This window comes from Coloeus monedula, assembly GCF_965178545.1.
Source record: "Coloeus monedula genome assembly, chromosome: 1".
NCBI lineage: Eukaryota > Metazoa > Chordata > Aves > Passeriformes > Corvidae > Coloeus > Coloeus monedula.
Window position 1 is genome coordinate 1,411,637 of NC_138781.1, and position 21,816 is coordinate 1,433,452.

The following is a 21,816-nucleotide window of genomic DNA, read 5'->3' on the forward strand; positions in this document are numbered from 1 at the left end:
CAAATTCCCAAGTTTTTTGGAATAAATCATGGAATTCTGGAAGGGACTTCAAAGCTCATCCAATTCCAGCCCTCCTGGAATTCCGAGGTCGGAAAAATCCAAGGCCGGAAGCTGAAGATGGAAACGAGGGAATGGGAATGTGAGGCCATCCTGAGGGAAATCCGGGAAAATCCTGGATTTGTGGGAATTCTCCAATGGAGAACGGGACCTGGGGGCTGGGGAGATGGAAAATGGGGATTTTGGGAAGGGATTCCTGGCACAGGGATTTGGGAATTTTGGGGTTGGGTTTCGGGATTTTTAGGAGGAAAGGAATTCATTCCTGGGGTTGAGGTGTCTGGGATCCCTGAGCGATGGATTTGGGAATTTTGGGGTTGGTTTAGGATTTTTCCCTGGTGGCTGAGCTGCAGTACAGGACTTTGGGATCCCCTGAGTGATGGATTTGGGAATGTTGGGGTCGGGTTTTGGGATTTTTGGGAGGAGGGGAAAGAATTCCTGGGGCTGAGGTGTCTGGGACCCCCTCAGAGATGGATTTGGGAATTTTGGGATTGGATTTAGGATTTTTAGGAGGAGGGGAAAGAGTTAAAGGTGGCTGAGGTGTCTGGGAAGCCCTGAGGGATGGATTTGGGAATTTTGGGATCGGCTTTAGGGTTTTTTAGGAGGAAAGGAAAGAATTCCTGGGGCTGAGGTGTCTGGGACCCCCTGACTTTGGGATTTGGGAATTTGGGTTTGGTTTAGGATTTTTAGGAGGAGGGGAAAGAGTTAAAGGTGGCTGAGCTGCAGCAGAGAACTCCGGGAGCTCCCGAGGGATGGATTTGGGAATTTTGGGGTCGGGTTTAGGGATTTTTAGGAGGAGGGGAAAGAATTCCTGGGGCTGAGGTGTCTGGGATGCCCTGAGCGACAGATTTGGGAATTTGGGATTGGATTTAGGGTTTTTTTTGAGGAGTGGGAAGAGTTAAAGGTGGCTGAGGTGTCTGGGACCCCCTGGGCAATGGATTTGGGAATTTTGGGATTGGATTTAGGGTTTTTAGGAGGAAGGGAATTCATTCCTGGGGTTGAGGTGTCTGGGACCCCCTGAGGGATGAATTTGGGAATTTTGGGGTTGGTTTAGGATTTTTCCCTGGTGGCTGAGCTGCAGCACAGGACTTTGGGATCCCCTGAGCGATAGATTTGGGAATGTTGGGGTTATTTAGGATTTTTAGGAGGAAGGGAAGCCGTTCCTGAGCCATTCTCGGCCGTCACGTGTCCCCCGCTGCCTCGGAGCCGCAGGAATTTCCCTTTTCCCAGGATTTCCTGGAATCTTCCCAACTCTGGGTGGAGATGGAGGGGGGGGGGAGGGGAATGTGGAGCTTGGCAGGAGCAGCAGGAAAAAAAAAAATCCCAAAGTTTCTTTGGGAACAGCGCGGGGCCGGGAAGGGCCGGGAGCTGCGAAACGGCCCCAAAAGCCCATCCTGACCTTTTCCCTTTCGCTTCCCTAAAATCCGAGCTGACGAAAGCCGGGATTATTTTTAGCCCTTAAGAAACAAACAAAAAAAAAAAAAAGGGGAAGAGGAGGAGCAGGAACTTTGGGATCAGCGCCGATGGGATTTGGTCATCCCGGCTCCCGTGGGCGGCGGGGATTTGGGGTTTTGCCTCCAGGTGTGGGATGGGATGGGAGGGAGAAGCTCCAGCCTTGGGAAGAGCGAGAATTCCCGGCTTTCTGCGGCTGCCGGAGCCTCTTCCAGCCGCGATTTCGCCTCGTGCCGGGTAGGTCGCTCCTAAAACTGCTCGGCTTAGGGCTGGGATCAGCCTAAAGTTAAGCCGCTCCCGAGGAAATTTGGGAATGGTTTCCCCCTGCTAGAAACGGGATCCAAGCGGATTTTCCTGGAGCCCAACCCGGCTTTTCCCGTGGTTTATTCCCCCCCCAAATCCCGGCTTTTCCCGAGGGAAGGCGATTCCTCTAAGGAGTTGAGCTGCCGGCGGAGTTTAGGCTGGACTAAAGCCTCTCCTTGCTGCCGCCGCGCCTTTTCCAGGCGGGAATATTCCCGAGCCTCCGGCTGCCGGGAGGGATTTCCCAGCCTCGCCTGGAATTCCAGGGCCGATGGAATAAACTGGAAAAGCTGGCTCAGGCGAGAAATCGATACCGCGCTCATTAAAGCCGGCCTGATAAGCTCGGCTTATCAGGTTTCAGTCCCGGGAGCGGGGGGGGGGGAGGGGGGAAGCGATCCGTGAAGAGAAAGCTCCAAGGTGGCTCAGAAATTCCATGGAAAGGCTGGGAAAGGCGCGGCTTTAGGGGAAAAGCGGGGGTTTAGGGGGAAAAGCGCGGCTTTGGGGCTTTTATAGAAACCAGAAACAGCTCGAGCTCCCAGGAAGGGCTGGGTTTAAACTGCGGTTTAGTTTGGGGCTGGGTTTAAACTGCAGTTTAAGCTTTGGTTTATTTTGGGGCTGGGTTTAAACTTCGGTTTAAGCTTGGGTTTAATTTTGGGGCTGGGTTTAAACTTTTTGGTTGAATTTGGGGCTGGGTTTAAACTTCGGTTTAAACTGGTTTATTTTGGGGCTGGGTTTAAACTTTGTTTTAAACTTGGGTTTAATTTGGGGCTGGGTTCAAACTTGGGTTTAAACTCCGGTTTAATTTTGAGGCTGGGTTTAAACTTTTTGGTTGAATTTGGGGCTGGGTTTAAACTTCGGTTTAAACTTGGGTTTGATTCCGGGGCTGGGTTTACACTTGGGGTTGATTTAGGCCTGGCCTAAAGCCGGGGCTTCCTGGAATTCCCAGCAGCGCTTCCCAAAGAGCCGGAAAAGGGGAATTTCTGGAGCTCCCCAAGGAATCCAGGCCGGATGAGCCTTGAAAAGTCGGCCTTTGCTGCCTTTTAGGCCGAGCCTAAACGAAACCCAAGTTTAAACCCAGCCATTCCCAGATAAACTCCGGGATCACGCGGAGGATTAACCTTGGGCACCTGGAGCTTCCCGATTCCAGGGTTGGGGATTTTTTGGGAATGGGAGTGGAATAAACCTCGGCAGGCGGCCGGGTTTTAGTTGTGTGCTAAAACCAGTTCTAACTCTGATCCCAGCCCAGCTGAGCCACAGGCTGGGAATGGTTCCATTCCTTTGGGATTGGAAACGGCCTCGTGCAAAGCACCTGAGCCTTCCCAAACCGGAATTTCGGGAAAACGCCTGGAGCGGGAATTTCCTCCGGGAATTCTGCTCCTTGCGAGGATTTTTTTGGGAATTCCAAGTCCTTCTTGAGCCAAGGGATTTTTCCCGCCCGACTCGGCCGCTTTTCCTGGATGAGCTTTTCCCGAGCCATTCCCGGGATCCTCGAGGGATTTCCTTAAGCAGAAATGAGGATGAGATTCCTGCCTGGGAATTCCTGCCGGGAATCTCGGCACCAGGAGGATGAATGGGATTAAGGATCCGTTAGGAGCAATCCGGGTGGAGTTTGGGATTCGGGAGCTTTTCCAACTTTTCCTGGAAACAGGGAAAAGCTCCTGGAAATCAGGGAAATTAGGGAATGAAAGGGATCTGGCTCCAGGACCGGTCCGTGCTTTCCTTGTTTCCTGATCCAGGAATTCCAGGGGAATATTCCCTGATTTTGGCTCTCCTTGGACCATTCCAGGTGCTCCCAATTCCATGGGAATATTCCCTGATCCCAGCTCTCCTCAGACCATTCCAGGTGTTCCCAATACCGCAACTCTATGGGAATATTCCCTGATTTTGGCTCTCCTCAGACCATTGGGAAAAATTGGGGAAAATTTGGGAAAATTGGGAAAATTTGGGGAAAAATTGGGAAAAATTTGGGGAAAAATTGGGGAAAATTGGGAGAATTAGGGAAAATTTGGGAAAATTTGGGAAAAATAGGGAAAAATTTGGGAAAATTTTGGGAGAATTTGGGAAAATTTGGGTAAATTTGGGGAAAATTGGGGAAATTTGGGAAAATGGAGAAAATTGGGGAAAATTGGGGAATTTGGGGAAAATTGGGGAAAATCGGGAAAAACTGGGAAAAATTTGGGAAAATTTTGGGAGAATTGGGGGGAAAAATGGGAAAATTTGGGGAAATTGGGAAAAATTGGGAAAATTTGGGGAAAAATTGGGGAAAATTGGGAAAATTTGGGATTTCCTTGATTCCTTCCGTGTTTTCCCAGGATTTCCTTGATTCCCTCTGTGTTTTCCAGGCTATGTCCGAGGCTGGAATAACGGGATCCCTGCTCCAAGAGGAGGAAAACTTCTCCTCCTGCCTGGCCCGGATCGACGCCCTCATCCTCAAACCTCTGCTCCAGGCAGGTAAATCCAGGGAATTTTCATCGGGAATTCCCAGCTGGTGCCAATCTGAGAAGGGACCCCCTTTTTCCCTGGATTCTGGAAATCTTTCTCCTCTGCTTCTCTGGAGCAAAGAGAAAACTTTCCATGAGCAGCACATGGAATGGGATCCGTGTGGGAGTGTCCAGTTCTGCTCGGGATGAGAGTTCAGGGCATCGATCCCTGATTTCGGGAGCACTCGGGAGAAAGGGAACCGCTTCCGGTGGGAGAGAAATCGGGAAAACGAGGAAAAGTTTTGTGCTGCGGAATTTCCTTCTCAATTAATGGATCGGGAGGGAATTTAGGGATCATCCCATTCCATGGGCAGGGGGAAATTCCATATCCTGGGGTGCTCCAAGCCCCAGTGTCCAGCCTGGCCTTGGGCACTGCCAGGGATCCAGGGGAATCCAGTTTCTTTGGGAATTCCAGCCCAGCCCCTGCCCACCCTCCCAGCCAGCAATTCCCAATTCCCAATCTCCCACCCCAATCCCATTTTCCAATGGGAAGCCATTCCCTGGCTCCTGCCCCTCCAGCCCTTATCCCAAATCCCTCTCCACCTCTCCCGGAGCCCCTTTCAGGCCCTGCAAGGAACTCTGGAATTTTCTCCAGGCTGGAAAATCCCAATTTTCCTCACTCTAAAATCCAGCCGGATATCAGACCCAGACAACGCATCCCACAAAATTTCTTGGGAATGGCGCCTTTCCCGCCGCGCTTTTCCCTATTTTCCCCTCGCAGAGCCCAAGGATCCGAAGGAAAAGGAGAACTTCCAGCTCTTGGCGCTCCTCAACGAGCGCTTCCAAGCCCTCTGGAATTTCACGGAGGAGAATTCCCGGATCCTGAGGGGAAAATGCGGCAGCTCCGAATCCGGCTGCATCCAGGATTTTTACATCATCTGGAAAGGCGACCTTTTCCTGAGCCTCTGCATCCAGTGAGTGCCGGAATGTTCCATTGCCGGGATTCCATTGATCCAGGCCGGGATCATTTGGGAGAGGGAATCTTGAGCTGGATGTGGGAATATCAGGGAAAACCGGGATGAGGGATAAGGATGGAAAATATCATTGGAAAAGCAGATTTGCTGGGGTTTTCCCATGATTTTGTGCTGGTGGATCGGAATGTGAGATCCCAGCAGGAACAAAGGTTTTGGGATAGCTGAGATTCCCACATTTTCCCAGAAAATCCCACCTTTTCCCACCACATCCCAGTTTCTCCCAGCAAATTTTCCCAGCAATTCCCACATTTTCCCAGTAATTCCCACTTTTTCCCACCACATCCCACATTTTCCTGGAAAACCCCACAGTTTCTCCCACCAAATCCCAATTTTCCCACCAAATCCCAATTTTCCTGGAAAATCCCACATTTTCCCAGCAAATCCCACATTTTCCCACCACATTCCACAGTTTCTCCCAGCAAATCCCAATTTTCCTGGAAAATCCCACAACTTCCCAGCAAATTTCACATTTTCCTAGCAATTCCCACATTTTCCTGGAAAATCCCACGGTTTCTCCCAACAAATCCCACATTTTCCCACCAAATCCCAATTTTCCCAGCAAATCCCACATTTTCCCAGCAAATCCCACATTTTCCAGGAAAATCCCAATTTTCCTGGAAAATCTCTCATTTTCCTGGAAAATCCCACATTTTCCCACCACATCCCAGTTTCTCCCAGCAAATTTTCCCAGTAATTCCCACTTTTTCCCAGCAAATCCCACATTTTCCTAGAAAATCCCACAGTTTCTCCCAACAAATACCAATTTTCCCAGCAAATCCCACATTTTCCCACCAAATCCCAATTTTCCTGGAAAATCCCACATTTTCCCACCAAATCCCACATTTTCCAGGAAAATTCCAATTTTCCTGGAAAATCTCTCATTTTCCTGGAAAATCCCACATTTTCCCAGCAAATCCCACATTTTCCGGGAAAATCCCACATTTTCCCACCACATCCCAGTTTCTCCCAGCAAATTTTCCCAGCAATTCCCACATTTTCCCAGCAATTCCCCCATTTTCCCCCAACATTCAATTTCCCCTTTTTTCTCCTCCATAAAAGCATCCGAAGCTTTTCCAGCTGGGATTTTCCACTTTGGCGCCCCAGCAATGGGAATCGGGAAGCGGCTCCCAGATTCCTGCTCATCCGCCCTCGTTTTCCAGGGATTTTTTCCACAGGGAATCCTTTTTGCCTTGGATTTGCTGCCTGAGCTTTGCCTCGATGGGAGGGGTTTGGAGCAGGGAGCGTTTTCCTTTGGGATCTGATCCCGGGGATTCAAGCTGCTTTTCCTGGGATTTGCTGGGAAAATGTGGGATTTGCCGAAAAAATTCGGTTTCATCCGATCCCAGAATCCTGGAACGGTTTCCCTTTATTTTAAAAATTCCATTGATTCGAAGGGAATTTTCCTTTCCCAGTTGAGGATCCCTGCAGGGAGCTGCACTATCCAGGGATTTTCTGCTGGTGGTTCGAAAGAATTCCTTTGGGAATATCAGGAAAGAAGTTGGAATTGCAATTTGAAACTTCCATGTTTTGGGAAGTTTCGGAATGCAAAAGAAAGAAGGGGAAAAAAAAATTTTTAGGGAATTAGGGAATAAAATCCGGAGCGCTGGGATTGGAAGGGACTTCCAAGATCAGCTCATTTCCAGCTCTGTGCACCAGGAATTTTCCTCTCTCCCAGGATCCATAAAATCATCCATTTGGGAATTTTTCATCCAGGCAAATGCAGATCTTGGATGAAAATCCTGAATGGAAAAAGAAAATTCCGAGTTCTACTCGGAAAAAATGATCCAAGCTCGGAGCCGGAGTGGCACAACTCCATCATTTACATCCCAGAATTCCCGAATTCTCCGAATCCCGCTGGGAATTCTGTGCTGAGGAGTCCATGAAGGAGCAGCTCCGAGGCTGCAGGCAGGAATTTCATTCCCTAGAATCCGATGGATCCCGCTGTTAGCAGCACTTTTGCCTTATCCAAGCCTTCCCAAAAAATCCTGGAATTAAGATTGGGAAAGGCTTCCAAGACCCGATCCAACCTTTGATCCCGACCACATCCAACACCCTTTTCCAGAGGGGCCTTTTTGGGATTTAGGGAACTTCCCAACAACTTGGGATCCCCGAACTCATCCCAAATATCCCTCTCGAGCTCCTCCCGTGTATCCTTGGAATTTTTTTCCAGGTATTTCGTCACCTTCGCCAACTTTGTCGTCGTGCAGGGATTCGAACAGGCCGCCAAGAGCAGGAGGTGAGCGGCTTGGAAAATCCTTGGGAATCTTGGCAATCCTTGGGATATCGGACAGCTCTGACCACGAGAGAATCCCGGAATTCCGGAGTGCTTTGGAAAACTCAGCTCATTCCATCCTGGGAGCTATCCCAGGTTGTTCCAAGCTCCGTCCAACCTCGCCGGGGATGATTCCAGGGATGGATTTCCTCTTTCCAAGCATGCCCAGCTCCTTCTGGAGTGGTAACCTTGGAATTCAGGGATTTAGTGAAGGGGTGGGATCTGAGAGAGGATTCTGTGGGAATCTGGCAGGGAATTGCCACTAGTCCTGGAATTTTCTGGGAAGAACAAATGAAAACCTGGATTCCCACCCGCTTCGTTCCCGGACTTTTCACGCCTTTCTCCGCACAGAAAGTTTGGGAAACAGAAAAGCGGGAATTTCCGGGATAACTCACGAACCTTTCTCGTCATTCCCAACTTTCCAGCGAGGCCTGGAAGCTCCACAAGCCGGTGCTGAAACAATTCCTGAGGGATTTCACCTCGGAGAGCTCCCTGGCCTTGGCCCTGCATTCCGTGCTCCACAAACCCCTCCGGAATCACATCCAGAGCTACCTCCGGCTCCTCTCCCAGCTCCAGGAGCAGCTCCAAGAGGTGGGAATCTCCTTGGAATGCCGAGGGGCTTTGTGGGAAGAAATATTCCCAAAAATCCCACCTGGACTTCCTTTGGTCCAGGATGTGTTGCTAAATATTCCCAAAAATCCTGCCTGGATCTTCCCAGGGTGGATGCATTGTTAAATATTCCCAAAAATCCCACTTGGATCTTCCCAGGATGGATTCCTTGCTAAATATTCCCAAAAATCCCGCCTGGACCTTCCCGGGATGGATGCGTCACTAAATATTCCTGAAAATCCAACCTGGATTTCCCAGGATGGATTCCTTGCTAAATATTCCCGAAAATCCAACCTGGACCTTCCCAGGATGGATTCGTTGCTAAATATTCCCGAAAATCCTGCCTGGATCTTCCCAGGATGGATTCCTTGCTTAATATTCCCAAAAATCCCGCCTGGACCTTCCCGGGATGGATGTGTTGCTAAATATTCCCAAAAATCCCGCCTGAACCTTCCCAGGATGGATTCCTTGCTAAATATTCCCGAAAATCCCACCTGGATCTCCCCTCATCCAGGACGGACACGCTGCTGAATATTCCCAAAAATCCAGCTGAAGTGCCAGGGAAGGAATATTCCCAAAAAATCCACCCTGGATCTGCCTTGGCCCAAACCCGAAGCTTTCCTGGCGTTTTCCCTTCTTTTCCCAGGAATGTGAGAAGGACGTGGTGGGCACGGTTCTGCGGGAATTCGGGAAGCTGGAATCTTTCAGCAGCCAGGTCCTGGATGAGGCCTGGCTCACCAAGGAGCTCTGGAAATCCTTGGGATACAAATTCACCGTGAGTCCTCCCTGGGAAACGTGGTGGGAATGGGGGGCGCCCTTTGGGAATGTGCTCTCCGTATCCATGTGGGAATTCGATCGGGATTGGGAATTGGAGGCTGGAATTCCACAGAGCAGAGCCGGGTGGAATTTTGGAGAGGAAAGTTCTGGATTTACATCAGGAATCGGGAGCTGATGTTTTTCATGGAATCAGGGAATGGTTTGGATTGGAAGGACCTTCGATCCCATCCCATTCCAGCCCCATCCATGGGCAGGGACTCCTCCCGCTATCCCAGCATCCATAAAATATCCCAGCTGGATCCATGGCCTTGGACATCTCCAAGGATCCCACTCGGAGGCTGCTCCGGCTGGTTTTTTGGGAATTCACCTGCTTCCCACCCTATTTTTCCAGGAAGCATCAAAGGGGTGGGTTTGGGGTTTTTTGTTGTCCCTCTTTTTCTTCTTGGATGGGATGTCAGGGTTTCCCTGGGATTTTAAGGAATGCTCGGTATTGGGGGATGGAAGAGCTGGAGAAACTCCCTGGGAATTTCAAAGCTGAGTTTGGTGTCCAGGGGGGCACTGGGACCCCAAGCCAGAGGGAATTTGATGGGGATTGGGAATTTGATGGGGATTGGGAATTTGATGGGATCGGGAGTTTAATATGGATTGGGAATTTGATGGGGATTGGGAATTTGATGGGATCGGGAATTTGATGGGGGTCAGGAGTTTAATATGGATTGGGAATTTGATAGGGATCGGGAATTTGATGGGATCGGAAATTTGATGGGGCTCAGGAATTTGATGGGGATTGGGAATTTGATAGGGATCGGGAATTTAATGGGAATCAGGAATTTAATATGGATCAGGAATTTAGAATGGATCAGGAATTTGATAGGGATCGGGAATTTGATAGGGATCAGAAGTTTAATATGGATTGAGAATTTGATAGGGATCAGAAATTTAATATGGATCAGGAATTTGATGGGGATCGGGAATTTGATGGGGATTGGGAATTTAATATAGATCGGGAATTTAATATGGATCGGGAATTTGATAGGGATCGGGAATTGATAGGGATCGGGAATTTAATGGGGATCAGGAATTTAATATGGATCCGGAATTTAAAATGGATCAGGAATTTGATATGGATCGGGAATTGATAGGGATCGGGAATTTGATGGGGCTCAGGAATTTGATGGGGATTGGGAATTTGATAGGGATCAGAAGTTTAATTTGGATTGAGAATTTGATAGGGATCAGAAATTTAATATGGATCAGGAATTTGATAGGGATCGGGAATTTAATATGGATCAGGGATTTGATCTGGATCAAGGATTTGAGGCTGGAATTCACCGGAGCAGAGCTGGGTGGCAGAGCTGGAGAAACTCCCCGAGGGTTTAAAGCTGAGTTTGGTGTCCAGGGGTGCCACTGGGACCCCGAGCCAGAGGGAATTTGATGGGGATTGGGAATTTGATGGGATCGGGAATTTGATGGGGATCAGGAATTTAATATGGATCAGGAATTTAGAATGGAGCAGGAATTTGTTAGGGATCGGGAATTTGATAGGGGTCAGGAATTTGATAGGGATCAGGAATTTGATGGGGATTGGGAATTTGATGGGGATTAGGAATTTGATAGGGATCGGGAATTTGATATAGATCAGGAATAGATATATTTGATATAGATCAGGAATTCCCATGGATCGGGAATTTGATAGGGGTCAGGAATTTGACAGGGATCAGGAATTTGATCAGAGATTAGAGGCTGGAATTCACCAGAGCAGAGCTGGGCGGCAGAGCTGCAGGAACTCCCCGAGGGTTTAAAGCTGAGTTTGGTGCCCCACGTTTCACCGGAACCCCGAGCCGGCTGATCCCTGCAGGAATTCTCGCCTGGAATTCCAATGCCGGCTTTTCCCGCTGCTCCATCCCGGGCAGGACATGCTGTGCGTTCCCGAGAGGAGGCTCCTGGAGGACAGCAGGAACCTGCCCGTGGCTGCCGGCGCCGCCCGCTCCGAGCGCATCCTGCTCTTCGACGACGTCCTGGTGCTGATCCAGGTCAGTCCGGGATTCTCCGGAGGGGCTGGGACGGGAACACAGATAAAGGGCAGGAAAATCCCAACGGAATCGCAGAAAGGGCAGGAATTTCCCAAGAAAAGGCAGGAAAATTCCAATGGGAGCAAGCGCTTCCAGGCTCCCTAAAAACTCCGGGAAAAGCAACCCGGGCCCCGGGATGGGGTTTATCCGCCCGATTTTGGAGGAGTTGGATCATCAGTGGGATCATCCCATCACCCTGCGGCCGGGATGGGTGCACGGGATCAGCAGATTCCATGGGAATTCCTCCCTGGAATCCACGATTCCCATCCGTGTCTCACCCACTGCTGCTGCCGAGTTTTCTGGAGGTTTGGGAATGACAGCTGGATTGGGATTGAAGTGGCTGGGAATCTGCGTGTCCCTGCCTTGCTGGTTGTCCCAAATCTGGGAAAATAAAGGGGAATTCCTTGGAAAATTCCATCCTGGCAGACAGCAGCTCGGTGTGGATGTGAGGCAGGGAAGGGAGATGGGAAAATCCCGATTTTCCTTTGATTTTGTTCTGTTTGGGTGCAGCCGATCCAAAAGGCGACTCCTGAAATCTGGGATTTCTGGGATATTTCTGGTGGTGCCCCTGGAATGCAGATCCTAAATAAATCCTGGCATGGATTTGATGGAAAGGGAGCTCAAAGTCGATCCATTCCCACCCCATTCCATGGGCAGGGACACCTCCCACTATCCCAGGCTGCTCCAAGCCCCATCCAACCTTTCCTTGGATACTTCCAGGGATCCAGGGGCAGCCACAAAGCTCTGGGAATGATTTGGGAATGTGGGATAGGGAAGGAATTCCTGTGGAGATCAGGAAGGTTTTGCTGCTGGATGTAACCTTGGAATTACGGAACGGTTTTAAAGCAAGAACTTCCCTCTTTTCCCGTGCGTTTTCCATCTCCAAGGCCTCTCATCCCGATGCAGGATGGATGGAATCCCAAAAAGGAGGGAATTCCATGGAAGGCCGGAGCAAAGGGCTGTTTGCAGCGACACCAGGAGCATCTTTTCCCTTTTTTTTTTTTTTTGTTTTTCCAGGGAAGCAGCTTTCAGAGTTTCGATCTGAAGCTGGTGTGGGTGGATGAAAAGTGCGGAGAGAAATCGGCTCCGGGATCGTGAGTGAGAAATTCCCAGCGGGAATTAAAAATCCAGGGAATGCAAATGTTGAGGGTGATGGGAAAATGATCCAAAGCTCGCTCCCGTCTCCTTTCCAAGCAGTTTTGGGATGTGGATATTGGGGATCTCAGCAGCTTGGAATGTGCTGCCTGATTGAAATCCCGGAATTTCTGAGCTTGGAAAAACCCTCTGGAATCATCCGAGCTGTGCCCAGCCCAGAGCACCTCCGGGAATTCCCTGGACACCTCCAAGGCTGGGAATCCAAACCTCCCTGGGCAATTCCAAGGCCTGAGCACCTTTTCCATGAAAAAATTCCTGCCACCTCCAGGAATTCCCTGGACACCTCCAAGGCTGGGAATCCAAACCTCCCTGGGCAATTCCAAAGCCTGAGCGCCTTTTCCATGAAAAAAATTCCTGCCGCTGTCCCACCCGCCTCTCCTCTCATCCCAAATTCTTTACTCCAGACTTGGAGAACTTGAGATCCCTCCAGGAAAAGCACCTGGAAAAGCACTGGGAGCTCCTGGAGGGGCACAGGAAGAGCAGGAATTGCCATTGGATTGGGAAATGCCGATTCCATCCCGGATTTTCCCTTCCAGGTACGGACTGCGCATCACAACTCCGGAAGAAACGTTCGTCCTCTCCGCCAAGGAGCCCCAAATAAAGGTCAGGCTTCGGGATTTTCCCAATTTTTTATGATTTAAAGCAGGATAATCATCCAGGAGGGCTCGGGTTGGAATTTTTCACTCCTTTTCCAAGAAAATCCTGGCTGGGATGGCCGGAGGTGGCTCCGAGTTGATGGGATTGAGGAATGTCGGTGGGAGCCCATTGGTTGCTTCCTGCTTTTCCTGGAGTTTCTCTTTTCCACAGGCAGCTTGGGATTTTAATGAATGTCTTGATTAAACATCCAAGGGGAAATTTCCCACTTTTTTCACATCCAAGTGGAAATGCGTCCCTTTTTTTTCACATCCAAGTGGAAAATTTTCCTGTTTTTTTCACATCCAAGTGGAAATTTTTCCTCCATTTTTTGGCCATCCAAGTAGAAATTTCCCACTTTTTTCACATCCGAGTAGAAATTCCCCCCCTTTTTTCCACATCCAAGTGGAAATTTCCCCCTTTTTTTCCCATCCAAGTGGAAAATTTTCCTGTTTTTTTCACATCCAAGGGGAAATTCCTCCTTTTTTTGGCCATCCAAGTGGAATTTTTTCCCATTTTTTTCACATCCAAGGGGAAATTCCTCCCTTTTTTCACATCCAAGTGGAAACTTTTCCTCGTTTTTTCATATCCAAGGGGAAATTCCCACTTTTTTCACATCCAAGTGGAAATTCCCCCCTTTTTTCCCCATCCAAGTGGAAATTCCCCCCTTTTTTCACATCCAAGTGGAAATTCCCCCCTTTTTTCCCCCATCCAAGTGAAAATTCCCCCTTTTTTCCCCATCCAAGTGGAAATTCCCCCTTTTTTCCCCATCCAAGTAGAAATTCCCCCCCTTTTTCCCCATCCAAGTGGAAATCCCCCCTTTTTACCCATCCAAGTAGAAATTCCCCCTTTTTTTCCCCATCCAAGTGGAAATTCCTTCTTTCTTTCCCATCCAAGTCGAAATTCCCCCGTTTTTCCCCATCCAAGTGGAAATCCCTCCCTCCTTTGCTCTTCCCTCTCCACTCCACCCCCTCCTGCCGTTCTCCCTCCTCTCCCATTCCCAGTTTCCCGGTTTTCCCGCAGGCCGCGTGGCGCTGGAAGCTGGAGCAGGCCGTGCGCCAGGCGCTCCACGGCAAGCGGGATTTCCCTCTCTGGGGCCACGCTGGCCAAGGCGGCGCCGCTCCGAGCCACCGCTTCTTCTCCTACACCTTCAGCGCGGCCGGCCGGCTCCGAGGGGCCACCTACGAGGGCGAGTGGCACTGGGGGAAGCCCCATGGCAAGTAAGGAACCTCTGGGGCCCCTTTTTCCGAGCGGGAATGAGGCCGGAATTGGGGTTTGGGGAAGGTCGGGGATGATCCCCAAGGTCACTCAAGGACATCACCGAGGGGCTCCTCCTTTTTGGGCATTTCCGGAGTGGGGATAAGGGAGGAGTTGGGTTGTTAAGGGGGTTGGGGGTTGGAATCCGGGCTGGAATGGGCCAGGCTCTGATTCCTGCTTCACTCGTTCCTAGAGGGAATTCTGGTCTTGAGAGCAGGCTTAGTAAAGCCCGAGTTCCAAAACTCGGGATTTATTGTGGATTAAATCCTAAAGGCTGCCCCATAAATGAGGTGTTGATCACCCTGAAGGTGCTGCGTGGGCTGGTGCCTCTAATCAGCATTTAGGCTTGGCCTAAAATCAAGATCTTGGCTTAAGACATGAAAACCTCACCCTCACGATGAGGAAAATCCCCATAAAAAGCCTTTGTTGGGAAAAATTTGATTCTCTGCTACCAAAATCTCCTTAAACTTTACCCAAACTTGAAACATCCAAACTTCTACCCAAGGAATTAAACTGAGCTTAAATACAAACTGCATTGACTGGAACAGGGGAAGTGTTCAGTAAATCCGAGTTTAAGTGAGGGAATGTCTGGGAATCAAAGGTTCCCAACCAAAATTCCTTTGATATAGGATAGAGAAGAGTCTGGGGTTTTTTTGGGAAAAACATGGAATATGAGCAACCTCCTCAGCCACCAAAACCTCTGGAAATCTTTTCCATGAGTTCTCCACAGTTTGCTCTGGAAGCAAAAAGGATGGAGAGACTTGGTTGGAGAGATCCTTCAAAAAATGAACGAATCCACACTAGGAATGGCTTGGGAGGGGTTTTCCTTCAGTTCCAACCCCAAATCCAAAGCTGAATCCTGAAGATTCCACGGAAAAGATTGTGGAATGGCATCAAAGGAATGTTTAGGGCAGAGCTGCACGTGAGGAGAGCCCTGGGCATCATCGCCACTTTCACTCCCTCAAAACCGTGCCCCGGTTTTTGTCCTCCCCTGCCTTAGGGCTGGAAAATTGGGATTAATCCCAACCCCTCCTGCTTCCCATGGAGTGACTCGGGTGAGGCATCCCAGGAGATCTGGGGCCGAATTAAGGGATTTCGGATGTTCAATACCTTGGATTTGAGTTCCCTTCCCACTCCTGGAATTCCTCTGCCATGATTTTGTTGCCGGAAGGTTCCAGAGCAGCGGCTTGGCCTTGGTGGCTGCTCCGGGATTTCTGAGGGAGGAGAATGTGGGAAGAGCTGTGGGAGTGGGAATTTGGGCTCTTTGGCAAAAACATCCGTGTTTTCCACGGTCTGTCCTGGAATTCCAGGTGACCTGGGGTGGGGGAAGGACAGACTCCCACTCGGATGGGGCTGAAAGGTCCTCGTGGCTGGAGCAAACATGGAATTCCGGAATATCCTGAGTGGGATGGACCCACCAGGATCATCCAATCCAACTCCAAGCCCTGCACAGACATCCCAACAATCCCACCCTGCGCTTTCCAAACGCTCCTGGAGCAGCCTTGGGAATGTGCCCGTTCCGTTGGGAGCCCGTTCAGTGCCCGACACCCTCTGGGGGAAGAACCTTTTCCTAAACCCAACCTAAACCCGGCTCAGCTCCAGCTGTTCCGTCATCCCTTTTGGATTTTCCATTCCCGCCCACAAATCCAAAGGAGATGAAAGCGAAGATTTAAAATTTGGAACGCATCCAAGCAATTCTTTGGAAAACCTGGAAAAGAGCCCACCTCGTGGGGGTGTTGGAACAACAACCTCGGCGCGAGTCCAACCACCTCGTCGTGGTTTTGCTGTTGCACCATCTCCTGTCAAACTGACCCAGAGGAGGTTTGGATTAAACTTTGCCATGGAATTCCTGGCTGGGAGGGGCTGGGCTGGAATTCCCAGAGAAGCTGAGGCTGTCCCTGGATCCCTGGGAGTGTCCAAGGCCAGGTTGGACACTTGGAGCAGCCATGGGGTGAGATGGTCTTCAAGGTGCCTCCAACCCAAACCATTCCATGATTCCATCATTCCATTTCCTCTGGCTGGGGAATGCGCAGGGATCGGATTTGCTGGGATGAGGCGAGAATTACAGCGGGAGTGGGTGGAGTGGGAGACCGGAAAGATGGGAAATGCACTCCGGACCTGAGCAGGAATTCCACCATCATTTTTTTATTCCCGTTTCTCCCTGCTTTGTCACCTCCTGGAATCGCTTTTCCAGCCCCCACAAACCAGCTGGAATTCATGATCCCTTGGGCCTGGCGTTCCTCTCTTGTTTTCCCAGTGCCCGACACGCTGGAATTCCGGGCTGTGGTGTCACCGTGTCCGTGGGGATGTGCCAGGCTCTGGCTGAATCCCTGTAATTAAGCAAGGATCACATGCAAGGCCCTAAAGGCACAACCCAGCACCTCCACAAAATGCTTTTGGGATTAGGGAATGTGGAATGGATTCTTCCCACTCATCCCAGAGCAGGAAAACATGATGGGATGAAATCCTCCTCCCGCTGAAAACCAAGGCCTGGAGGTGCCTTTTGTGTCCTTGTGCTCCAAGGGATTTTTTGGATGTTTGCCATCAAATCTGGGAATGGTTTGGGTTGGAAGGAACTTGGGGAAAGATCCAATTCCAACCCCCTGCCGTGGGCATCTTCCACTGGACTCAAAGCTCCGTCCAAGCTGGCCTAAATATTTAGGCTGTGCTTTACAAGCTCCTGTTCCATGTGGGAATGTTGGGATGTCCCTTCTGAGAGAATTCCTTGGATTCCAGGGGGACGCTGAGGTGGCGCGATGGACGCAACCACGTCGGGGATTTCCAGGAGGGCCTGGAGCACGGGTAAGCCTTGGAAAACGGGATATTCCCGCTTTTCAGAGTAACCTATGGAATGGTTCATCCCGGAGGTTGTCACGTGGAGAGAGGGGAGTGGCAGTGAGCGGCAGGGGATCAGTTCTGGGCAGACATTTCCATTCAGCTGGAATCTGATCCCTAAATCCATGGGAATTTATTCATAGGAAGTGTCTTGAAGTCATTTTTAGATCCCTTTAAAACCTCGCTTCAATCAGGAGTTTGCACAGGGAAGAAACCATTCCATGAAATTCACGTATTATTTATCTCGATTTTCTTGGAAGGAAGACTTTAAGATTCCTCATTTTTCCAAGGGTTTTAAGGGGGAAAAAAAGATCCCGAACACTTTTTGTTGGGAGTTCCAAAACATTTCACTCAGGGAAGGGGTAAAAAGGGGGGAAAACCAAGGCTGGAAGAAACTCTGGAGAAGGAACAATGAGGAGCTGGGAATGCCGCTCCCAAGGGGACGAGTTTTCCATTGGAAAAAATCCAGTGGCACCTGGGAAAAATGTCCGAGGTGGGGTTGATTCCGAGCACGGAAAGATTGGGAATCTGGGAGGTCCTTGGGTTTTGAGACTTTATCCACTACAACGGAGCCGCCCATTTCCATGGTGCCCTTTTCATGGTGACCTTTTCCATGGTGACCTTTTCCATGGTGACCTTTTCCATGCTGGCCTTTTCCATGGTGACCTTTTCCATGGTGCCCTTTTCCATGGTGCCCTTTTCCATGGTGACCTTTCCATGGTGCCCTTTTCCATGGTGCCCTTTTCCATGGTGCCCTTTTCCATGGTGACCTTTCCATGGTGACCTTTTCAATGCCGACCTTTTCCATGGTGACCTTTTCAATGCCACCCTTTTCCATGCCACCCTTTTCCATGCTGGCCTTTTCCATGGTGACCTTTTCCATGGTGACCTTTCCATGGTGACCTTTTCAATGCCGACCTTTTCCATGGTGACCTTTTCAATGCCACCCTTTTCCATGCCACCCTTTTCCATGGTGACCTTTTCAATGCCGACCTTTTCCATGGTGACCTTTCCATGGTGACCTTTTCCATGCCACCCTTTTCCATGCCGACCTTTTCCATGGTGACCTTTTCAATGCCGCCCTTTTCCATGCCGCCCTTTTCCATGGTGACCTTTCCATGGTGACCTTTTCCATGTGCCCCTGGCAGGTTTGGGATCTGCCTGGTCCCGCGGCGCTCCGAGGACCGCTACGACTGCTACAAGTGCCACTGGTACCAGGGCAAGATGAGGGGCTACGGAATCTGTGAGTAAGTAAAATCCATGGATGTGTTCCAGGGAAAAGGGGGCTCCAAGGGTTGAAAGCGGGAAATGTTGTCCGAAATCTTTGGAGCCTGGTCTGGAAATGCTTTGTGGGTTTTTAGAATTCCAGAATTGTTTGGGAGTTTAAGGATCATCCCATTCCCATCCCATTCCCACCCCATTCCATGGGCAGGGACACTTCCCGCTATCCCAGGGTGCTCCAGCCTGGCCTTGGGCACTGCCAGGGATCCAGGGGCAGCCACAGCTGCTCTGGCAATTCCAGCCCAGCCAGCAATTCCCAATTCCCAATCTCCCATCCATCGCTGCCCTCTGGCACTGGGAAGCCATTCCCTGGCTCCTGTCCCTCCATCCTTGTCCCCAGTCCCTCTGCAGCTCTCCTAGAGCCCCTTTAGGCCCTGCAAGGGGCTTGGAGCTCTCTCTGGAATTTTCTCTTCTGAGGTCACCCCAAATGCTTTGGCCTCTGGGAACACCGGGCTGCCCACGGATCCTGCTCATCCCTATCCCGGATTTCTCCATGCCGAGTGTGGCAGAGGAGAAGCGACAACCCAACATTCCAACTGAGATAGGCCCATGGAAGAGGAACGTGGATGTTCTGCTCCTGATTTAAACTCAGAGTTGCTCTTCCCAGAGGGATCAATGCAGGGAAGGGCTGGTGGCCACCACAAAGAGGTGGATCCAAGCCTGGCTTCCTACGGATCTGATGTTCCAGCCTGGATTCCCCACTGCTCCCTGTGCCCAGGCTGGTGAGAGGCCATGGACTCAGTGGCCTCTCCCAGGACAATTCCAAGCCCATGCGTTATGTCCTTGGAAAATTTGGGAAGCTGTGGAATGTCCGGTTTGGGCGATGCCCATTCCTTGAGTGCACAAGGATCAAATCCAGCGCTCTCAGACAAATATCGGGAATCTTTAGGGATGGAGCAGCCTGATCTCCTCATTTTCCTGGCTTCCTGCTCCAGGAGTAGCTGTCAGCTATTCCCAGCCTGGAATTCCATCCCTCTTCCTGCAGGTATGGGAATGACACGGTCTACAAGGGCTACTTCAAGGACAACGTGCGCCAAGGCTTTGGGATCCTGGAGAACTTCTCGGCCGAGCATCCCTTCAAATACACGGGACAATGGGAAAACGACAAAAAGAATGGATATGGGGTCTGGGAAGACAAGGAGAGGTAAAGGTGGGATGGATCTGAGGTGGCTTTAGGTGTGGGAGAACCTTGGATTTGGTGGGATAAATCCTCGTGTTTGGATGGGGAAATTTGGGATGGAGTCAGGCTTGAATTCCTTGGAAAACATTCCCAGATGGGGAAGTTTGGGATGGAACCAGGCTTGAATTCCTTGGAAAACATTCCTGGAGTGGAGTTTGTATGGGACATCCTGGAGAACTTCTCAGCCGAGGGTTCCTTCACGTCCACGGGACAATGGGAAAACAACAAAAAGAATGGATATGGGGTCTGGGAAGACAGGGAGAGGTAAAGGTGGGATGGATTTGGATTGGGTGGGAGAAATCCTAAGCTTTGGATGGGGAGATTTGGGATGGAGGGGGTGGATTCCTGGGAAAGCATTCCCGGAGCTGAGTTTGTGTGGGACATCCTGCACATCATGGATGGAGAGCTGGGAAAACTGGGAAAAATCCCGACTTTGGCTTTTCTCACATTCCAGAGGCGAGAGATACATCGGGATGTGGCTGGATGACCACAGACACGGAGCCGGCATCGTGGTGACCCAGTCAGGGATCTGCTTCCAGAGGACATTCCATGCGGATAAAATGGTGGTGAGTCCAGGATTTCCATGGAATCTCTGAATCCCTGGCATGTGGAATTCGCTGCCAAGGACGAGATGGAGATTTCATTCCGGAATGAATCTTGGAGGACAAAGAGGGTTGGAAATCAGGGAAAGGTTCTTCCTTGGGAAGGTGGTGGGGCACTGGATATTCCCCAGGGAATGGGCGCATTCCCAAGGTTTCCAGAGCTCCAGGAATGTTTGGATAACGCTCCCAGGGATTCACAGGGTGGGACTGTTGGGATGGCTGTGTTGGATTTTGATCCTTGTGGGCCTTTCCCACTCAGGATATTCCATGATTTTCCCATAGAAACGGTTTTGAAGAACAAGAGCTTAGTTAAGTTCTGGTTCTTAGGACCTTCCAGAGGACAGGGATGGATGGAATTTGGGATGGAATTCCTGGCTGGGCTGGAATTCCCAGAGAAGCTGTAAGTGTCCAAGGCCAGGCTGGAGCAGCCTGGGACAGTGGGAAGTGTCCCTGCCCATGGAATGGGATGATCCTGGAGCTCCCTTCCATCCCAAACCATTCCGAGATTCCACAACATTCCATCTTTCCTGGAGATCCCCAACCCTTCCCTTTCCAACGGGAATTCACCCATCAAACATTGGGAATTCACCGATCCAACATCACGAGTCCAGTTCACGGAAAGGTTGGGAATTGGTGAGGAAAAACAAAAGGAATTTGGAATAAAACCATGGAAAACCCATCCTTAAAAAACCCAACGAGCTCATCCCTGCTTCCCAAATTAAGGAAAAACATTCGGGATGGACACTTCCCGTTAATCCTCCAGCCACGGAGAACCCGAGCAAAGCTCCATTGCTTTGCCAGAGGCTCCTGGAACTTCCCAAAGTTTCCGGGTGGGAGCAGCCGCTCCGCTTTTCCTCATGGAAAACTGCCGGGAGCAAGCAGCTTCCCTCGGGAAGCTCGGATTTCTCCAGAGGGGGCCTTTTCCAGGAAGGAAAGAATTCCAGAGGAAAATGTCTTCCAGCTTGGGAAGTGGCCGCTGGTGACTCGGGAACTTTCCTGGCTGCTTTGGGGATGAGGAAAGCTCCAGGTGGAAAGCTGGGGCTCAATCCCAGTGGGAAGAGAATTCCTTAGGGATAGGAATTATCCCGTGGCTTTCCCTAGAGCAGTTTCCCAGGGAATGGGCGCATTCCCGAGGTTTCCAGAGCTCTGGGAATGTTTGGATACCGCTCCCGGGAAGAGGCTGGGATTGTCGGTTGGATTCCGATCCTTACTGATCCCTTCCCGCAGGGAATTCCATGATTCCGCAGATTCCTGTTTTCTGGGAATCAGTTCCTAAAGAACCATCTGGAAAATATCCCGGACTTGAGAGCACCACGAGTTTGACCCCGTGACATTCCTCGGTTTCCCTTCCCAGCACAGGATCCTGCTTTTTTTGTCCCTTTCCCAAGGAAAATCCATGGAATCCTTGTGTCATTCCGAGCTTCCTCACCACTCCATGGATTTTCCAGGCATTTCTCCCGACCACAGACAGGAAAAATCGGGAAAACCCTAACCCAAATTCTTGGAATCCGCATTCCACGAGTCGATCCCATATCCCATCAATGGGATTTTTTTGGGATGAATCGGAGCAGGTGGGAATTCCGTGGTGTAGCGGTTTGGTCTAAAATACTCATTACTGTTTATCTGCTGTGAGATAAGAATGAGGAGAAACGCAAAGCAGGCGCCAAACTTGCAAGAATATAAAGAAGTTTATGAACAGACCTAAAAGAGGGAAAAAAAAATTATCCCACCTTCAGAACTCTCCTGCTCCCCCCACCTTCCTCCCTTCTCCCACTGACAATGGAAAAAGACAACCCTGGAGATGTTCAGTCTGTTACCACTTCCATAATAACCTTGTTCAGTCCATTTAGAAAGAGAAGTCTCTTCTTGCTCGTGCTATGAAA

The 21,816-nt window shown here is 50.2% G+C and overlaps 1 protein-coding gene across 2 annotated transcripts in view; it reads left to right on the forward strand.

Moving 5' to 3' along the window:
• The window catches only part of ALS2CL (ALS2 C-terminal like), a 37,954-nt gene continuing 16,138 nt past the window's right edge, over positions 1 to 21,816 (forward strand). The window contains exons 1-14 of one of the 2 annotated variants that reach the window (XM_082279853.1): positions 1 to 139; positions 4,149 to 4,257; positions 5,008 to 5,200; positions 7,431 to 7,496; positions 7,958 to 8,123; positions 8,788 to 8,916; positions 10,832 to 10,951; positions 12,008 to 12,084; positions 12,682 to 12,748; positions 13,802 to 13,998; positions 16,772 to 16,837; positions 18,019 to 18,117; positions 19,137 to 19,295; positions 19,786 to 19,897. In XM_082279853.1, the coding sequence (XP_082135979.1) occupies positions 4,152 to 4,257; positions 5,008 to 5,200; positions 7,431 to 7,496; positions 7,958 to 8,123; positions 8,788 to 8,916; positions 10,832 to 10,951; positions 12,008 to 12,084; positions 12,682 to 12,748; positions 13,802 to 13,998; positions 16,772 to 16,837; positions 18,019 to 18,117; positions 19,137 to 19,295; positions 19,786 to 19,897 (1,557 nt within the window). In that variant the 5' untranslated portion in view covers positions 1 to 139; positions 4,149 to 4,151. Of the gene's footprint in view, positions 140 to 1,667; positions 1,744 to 4,148; positions 4,258 to 5,007; positions 5,201 to 7,430; positions 7,497 to 7,957; positions 8,124 to 8,787; positions 8,917 to 10,831; positions 10,952 to 12,007; positions 12,085 to 12,681; positions 12,749 to 13,801; positions 13,999 to 16,771; positions 16,838 to 18,018; positions 18,118 to 19,136; positions 19,296 to 19,785; positions 19,898 to 21,816 lie in introns of those variants that run through there. The other variant, XM_082279852.1, reaches the window with a different exon arrangement.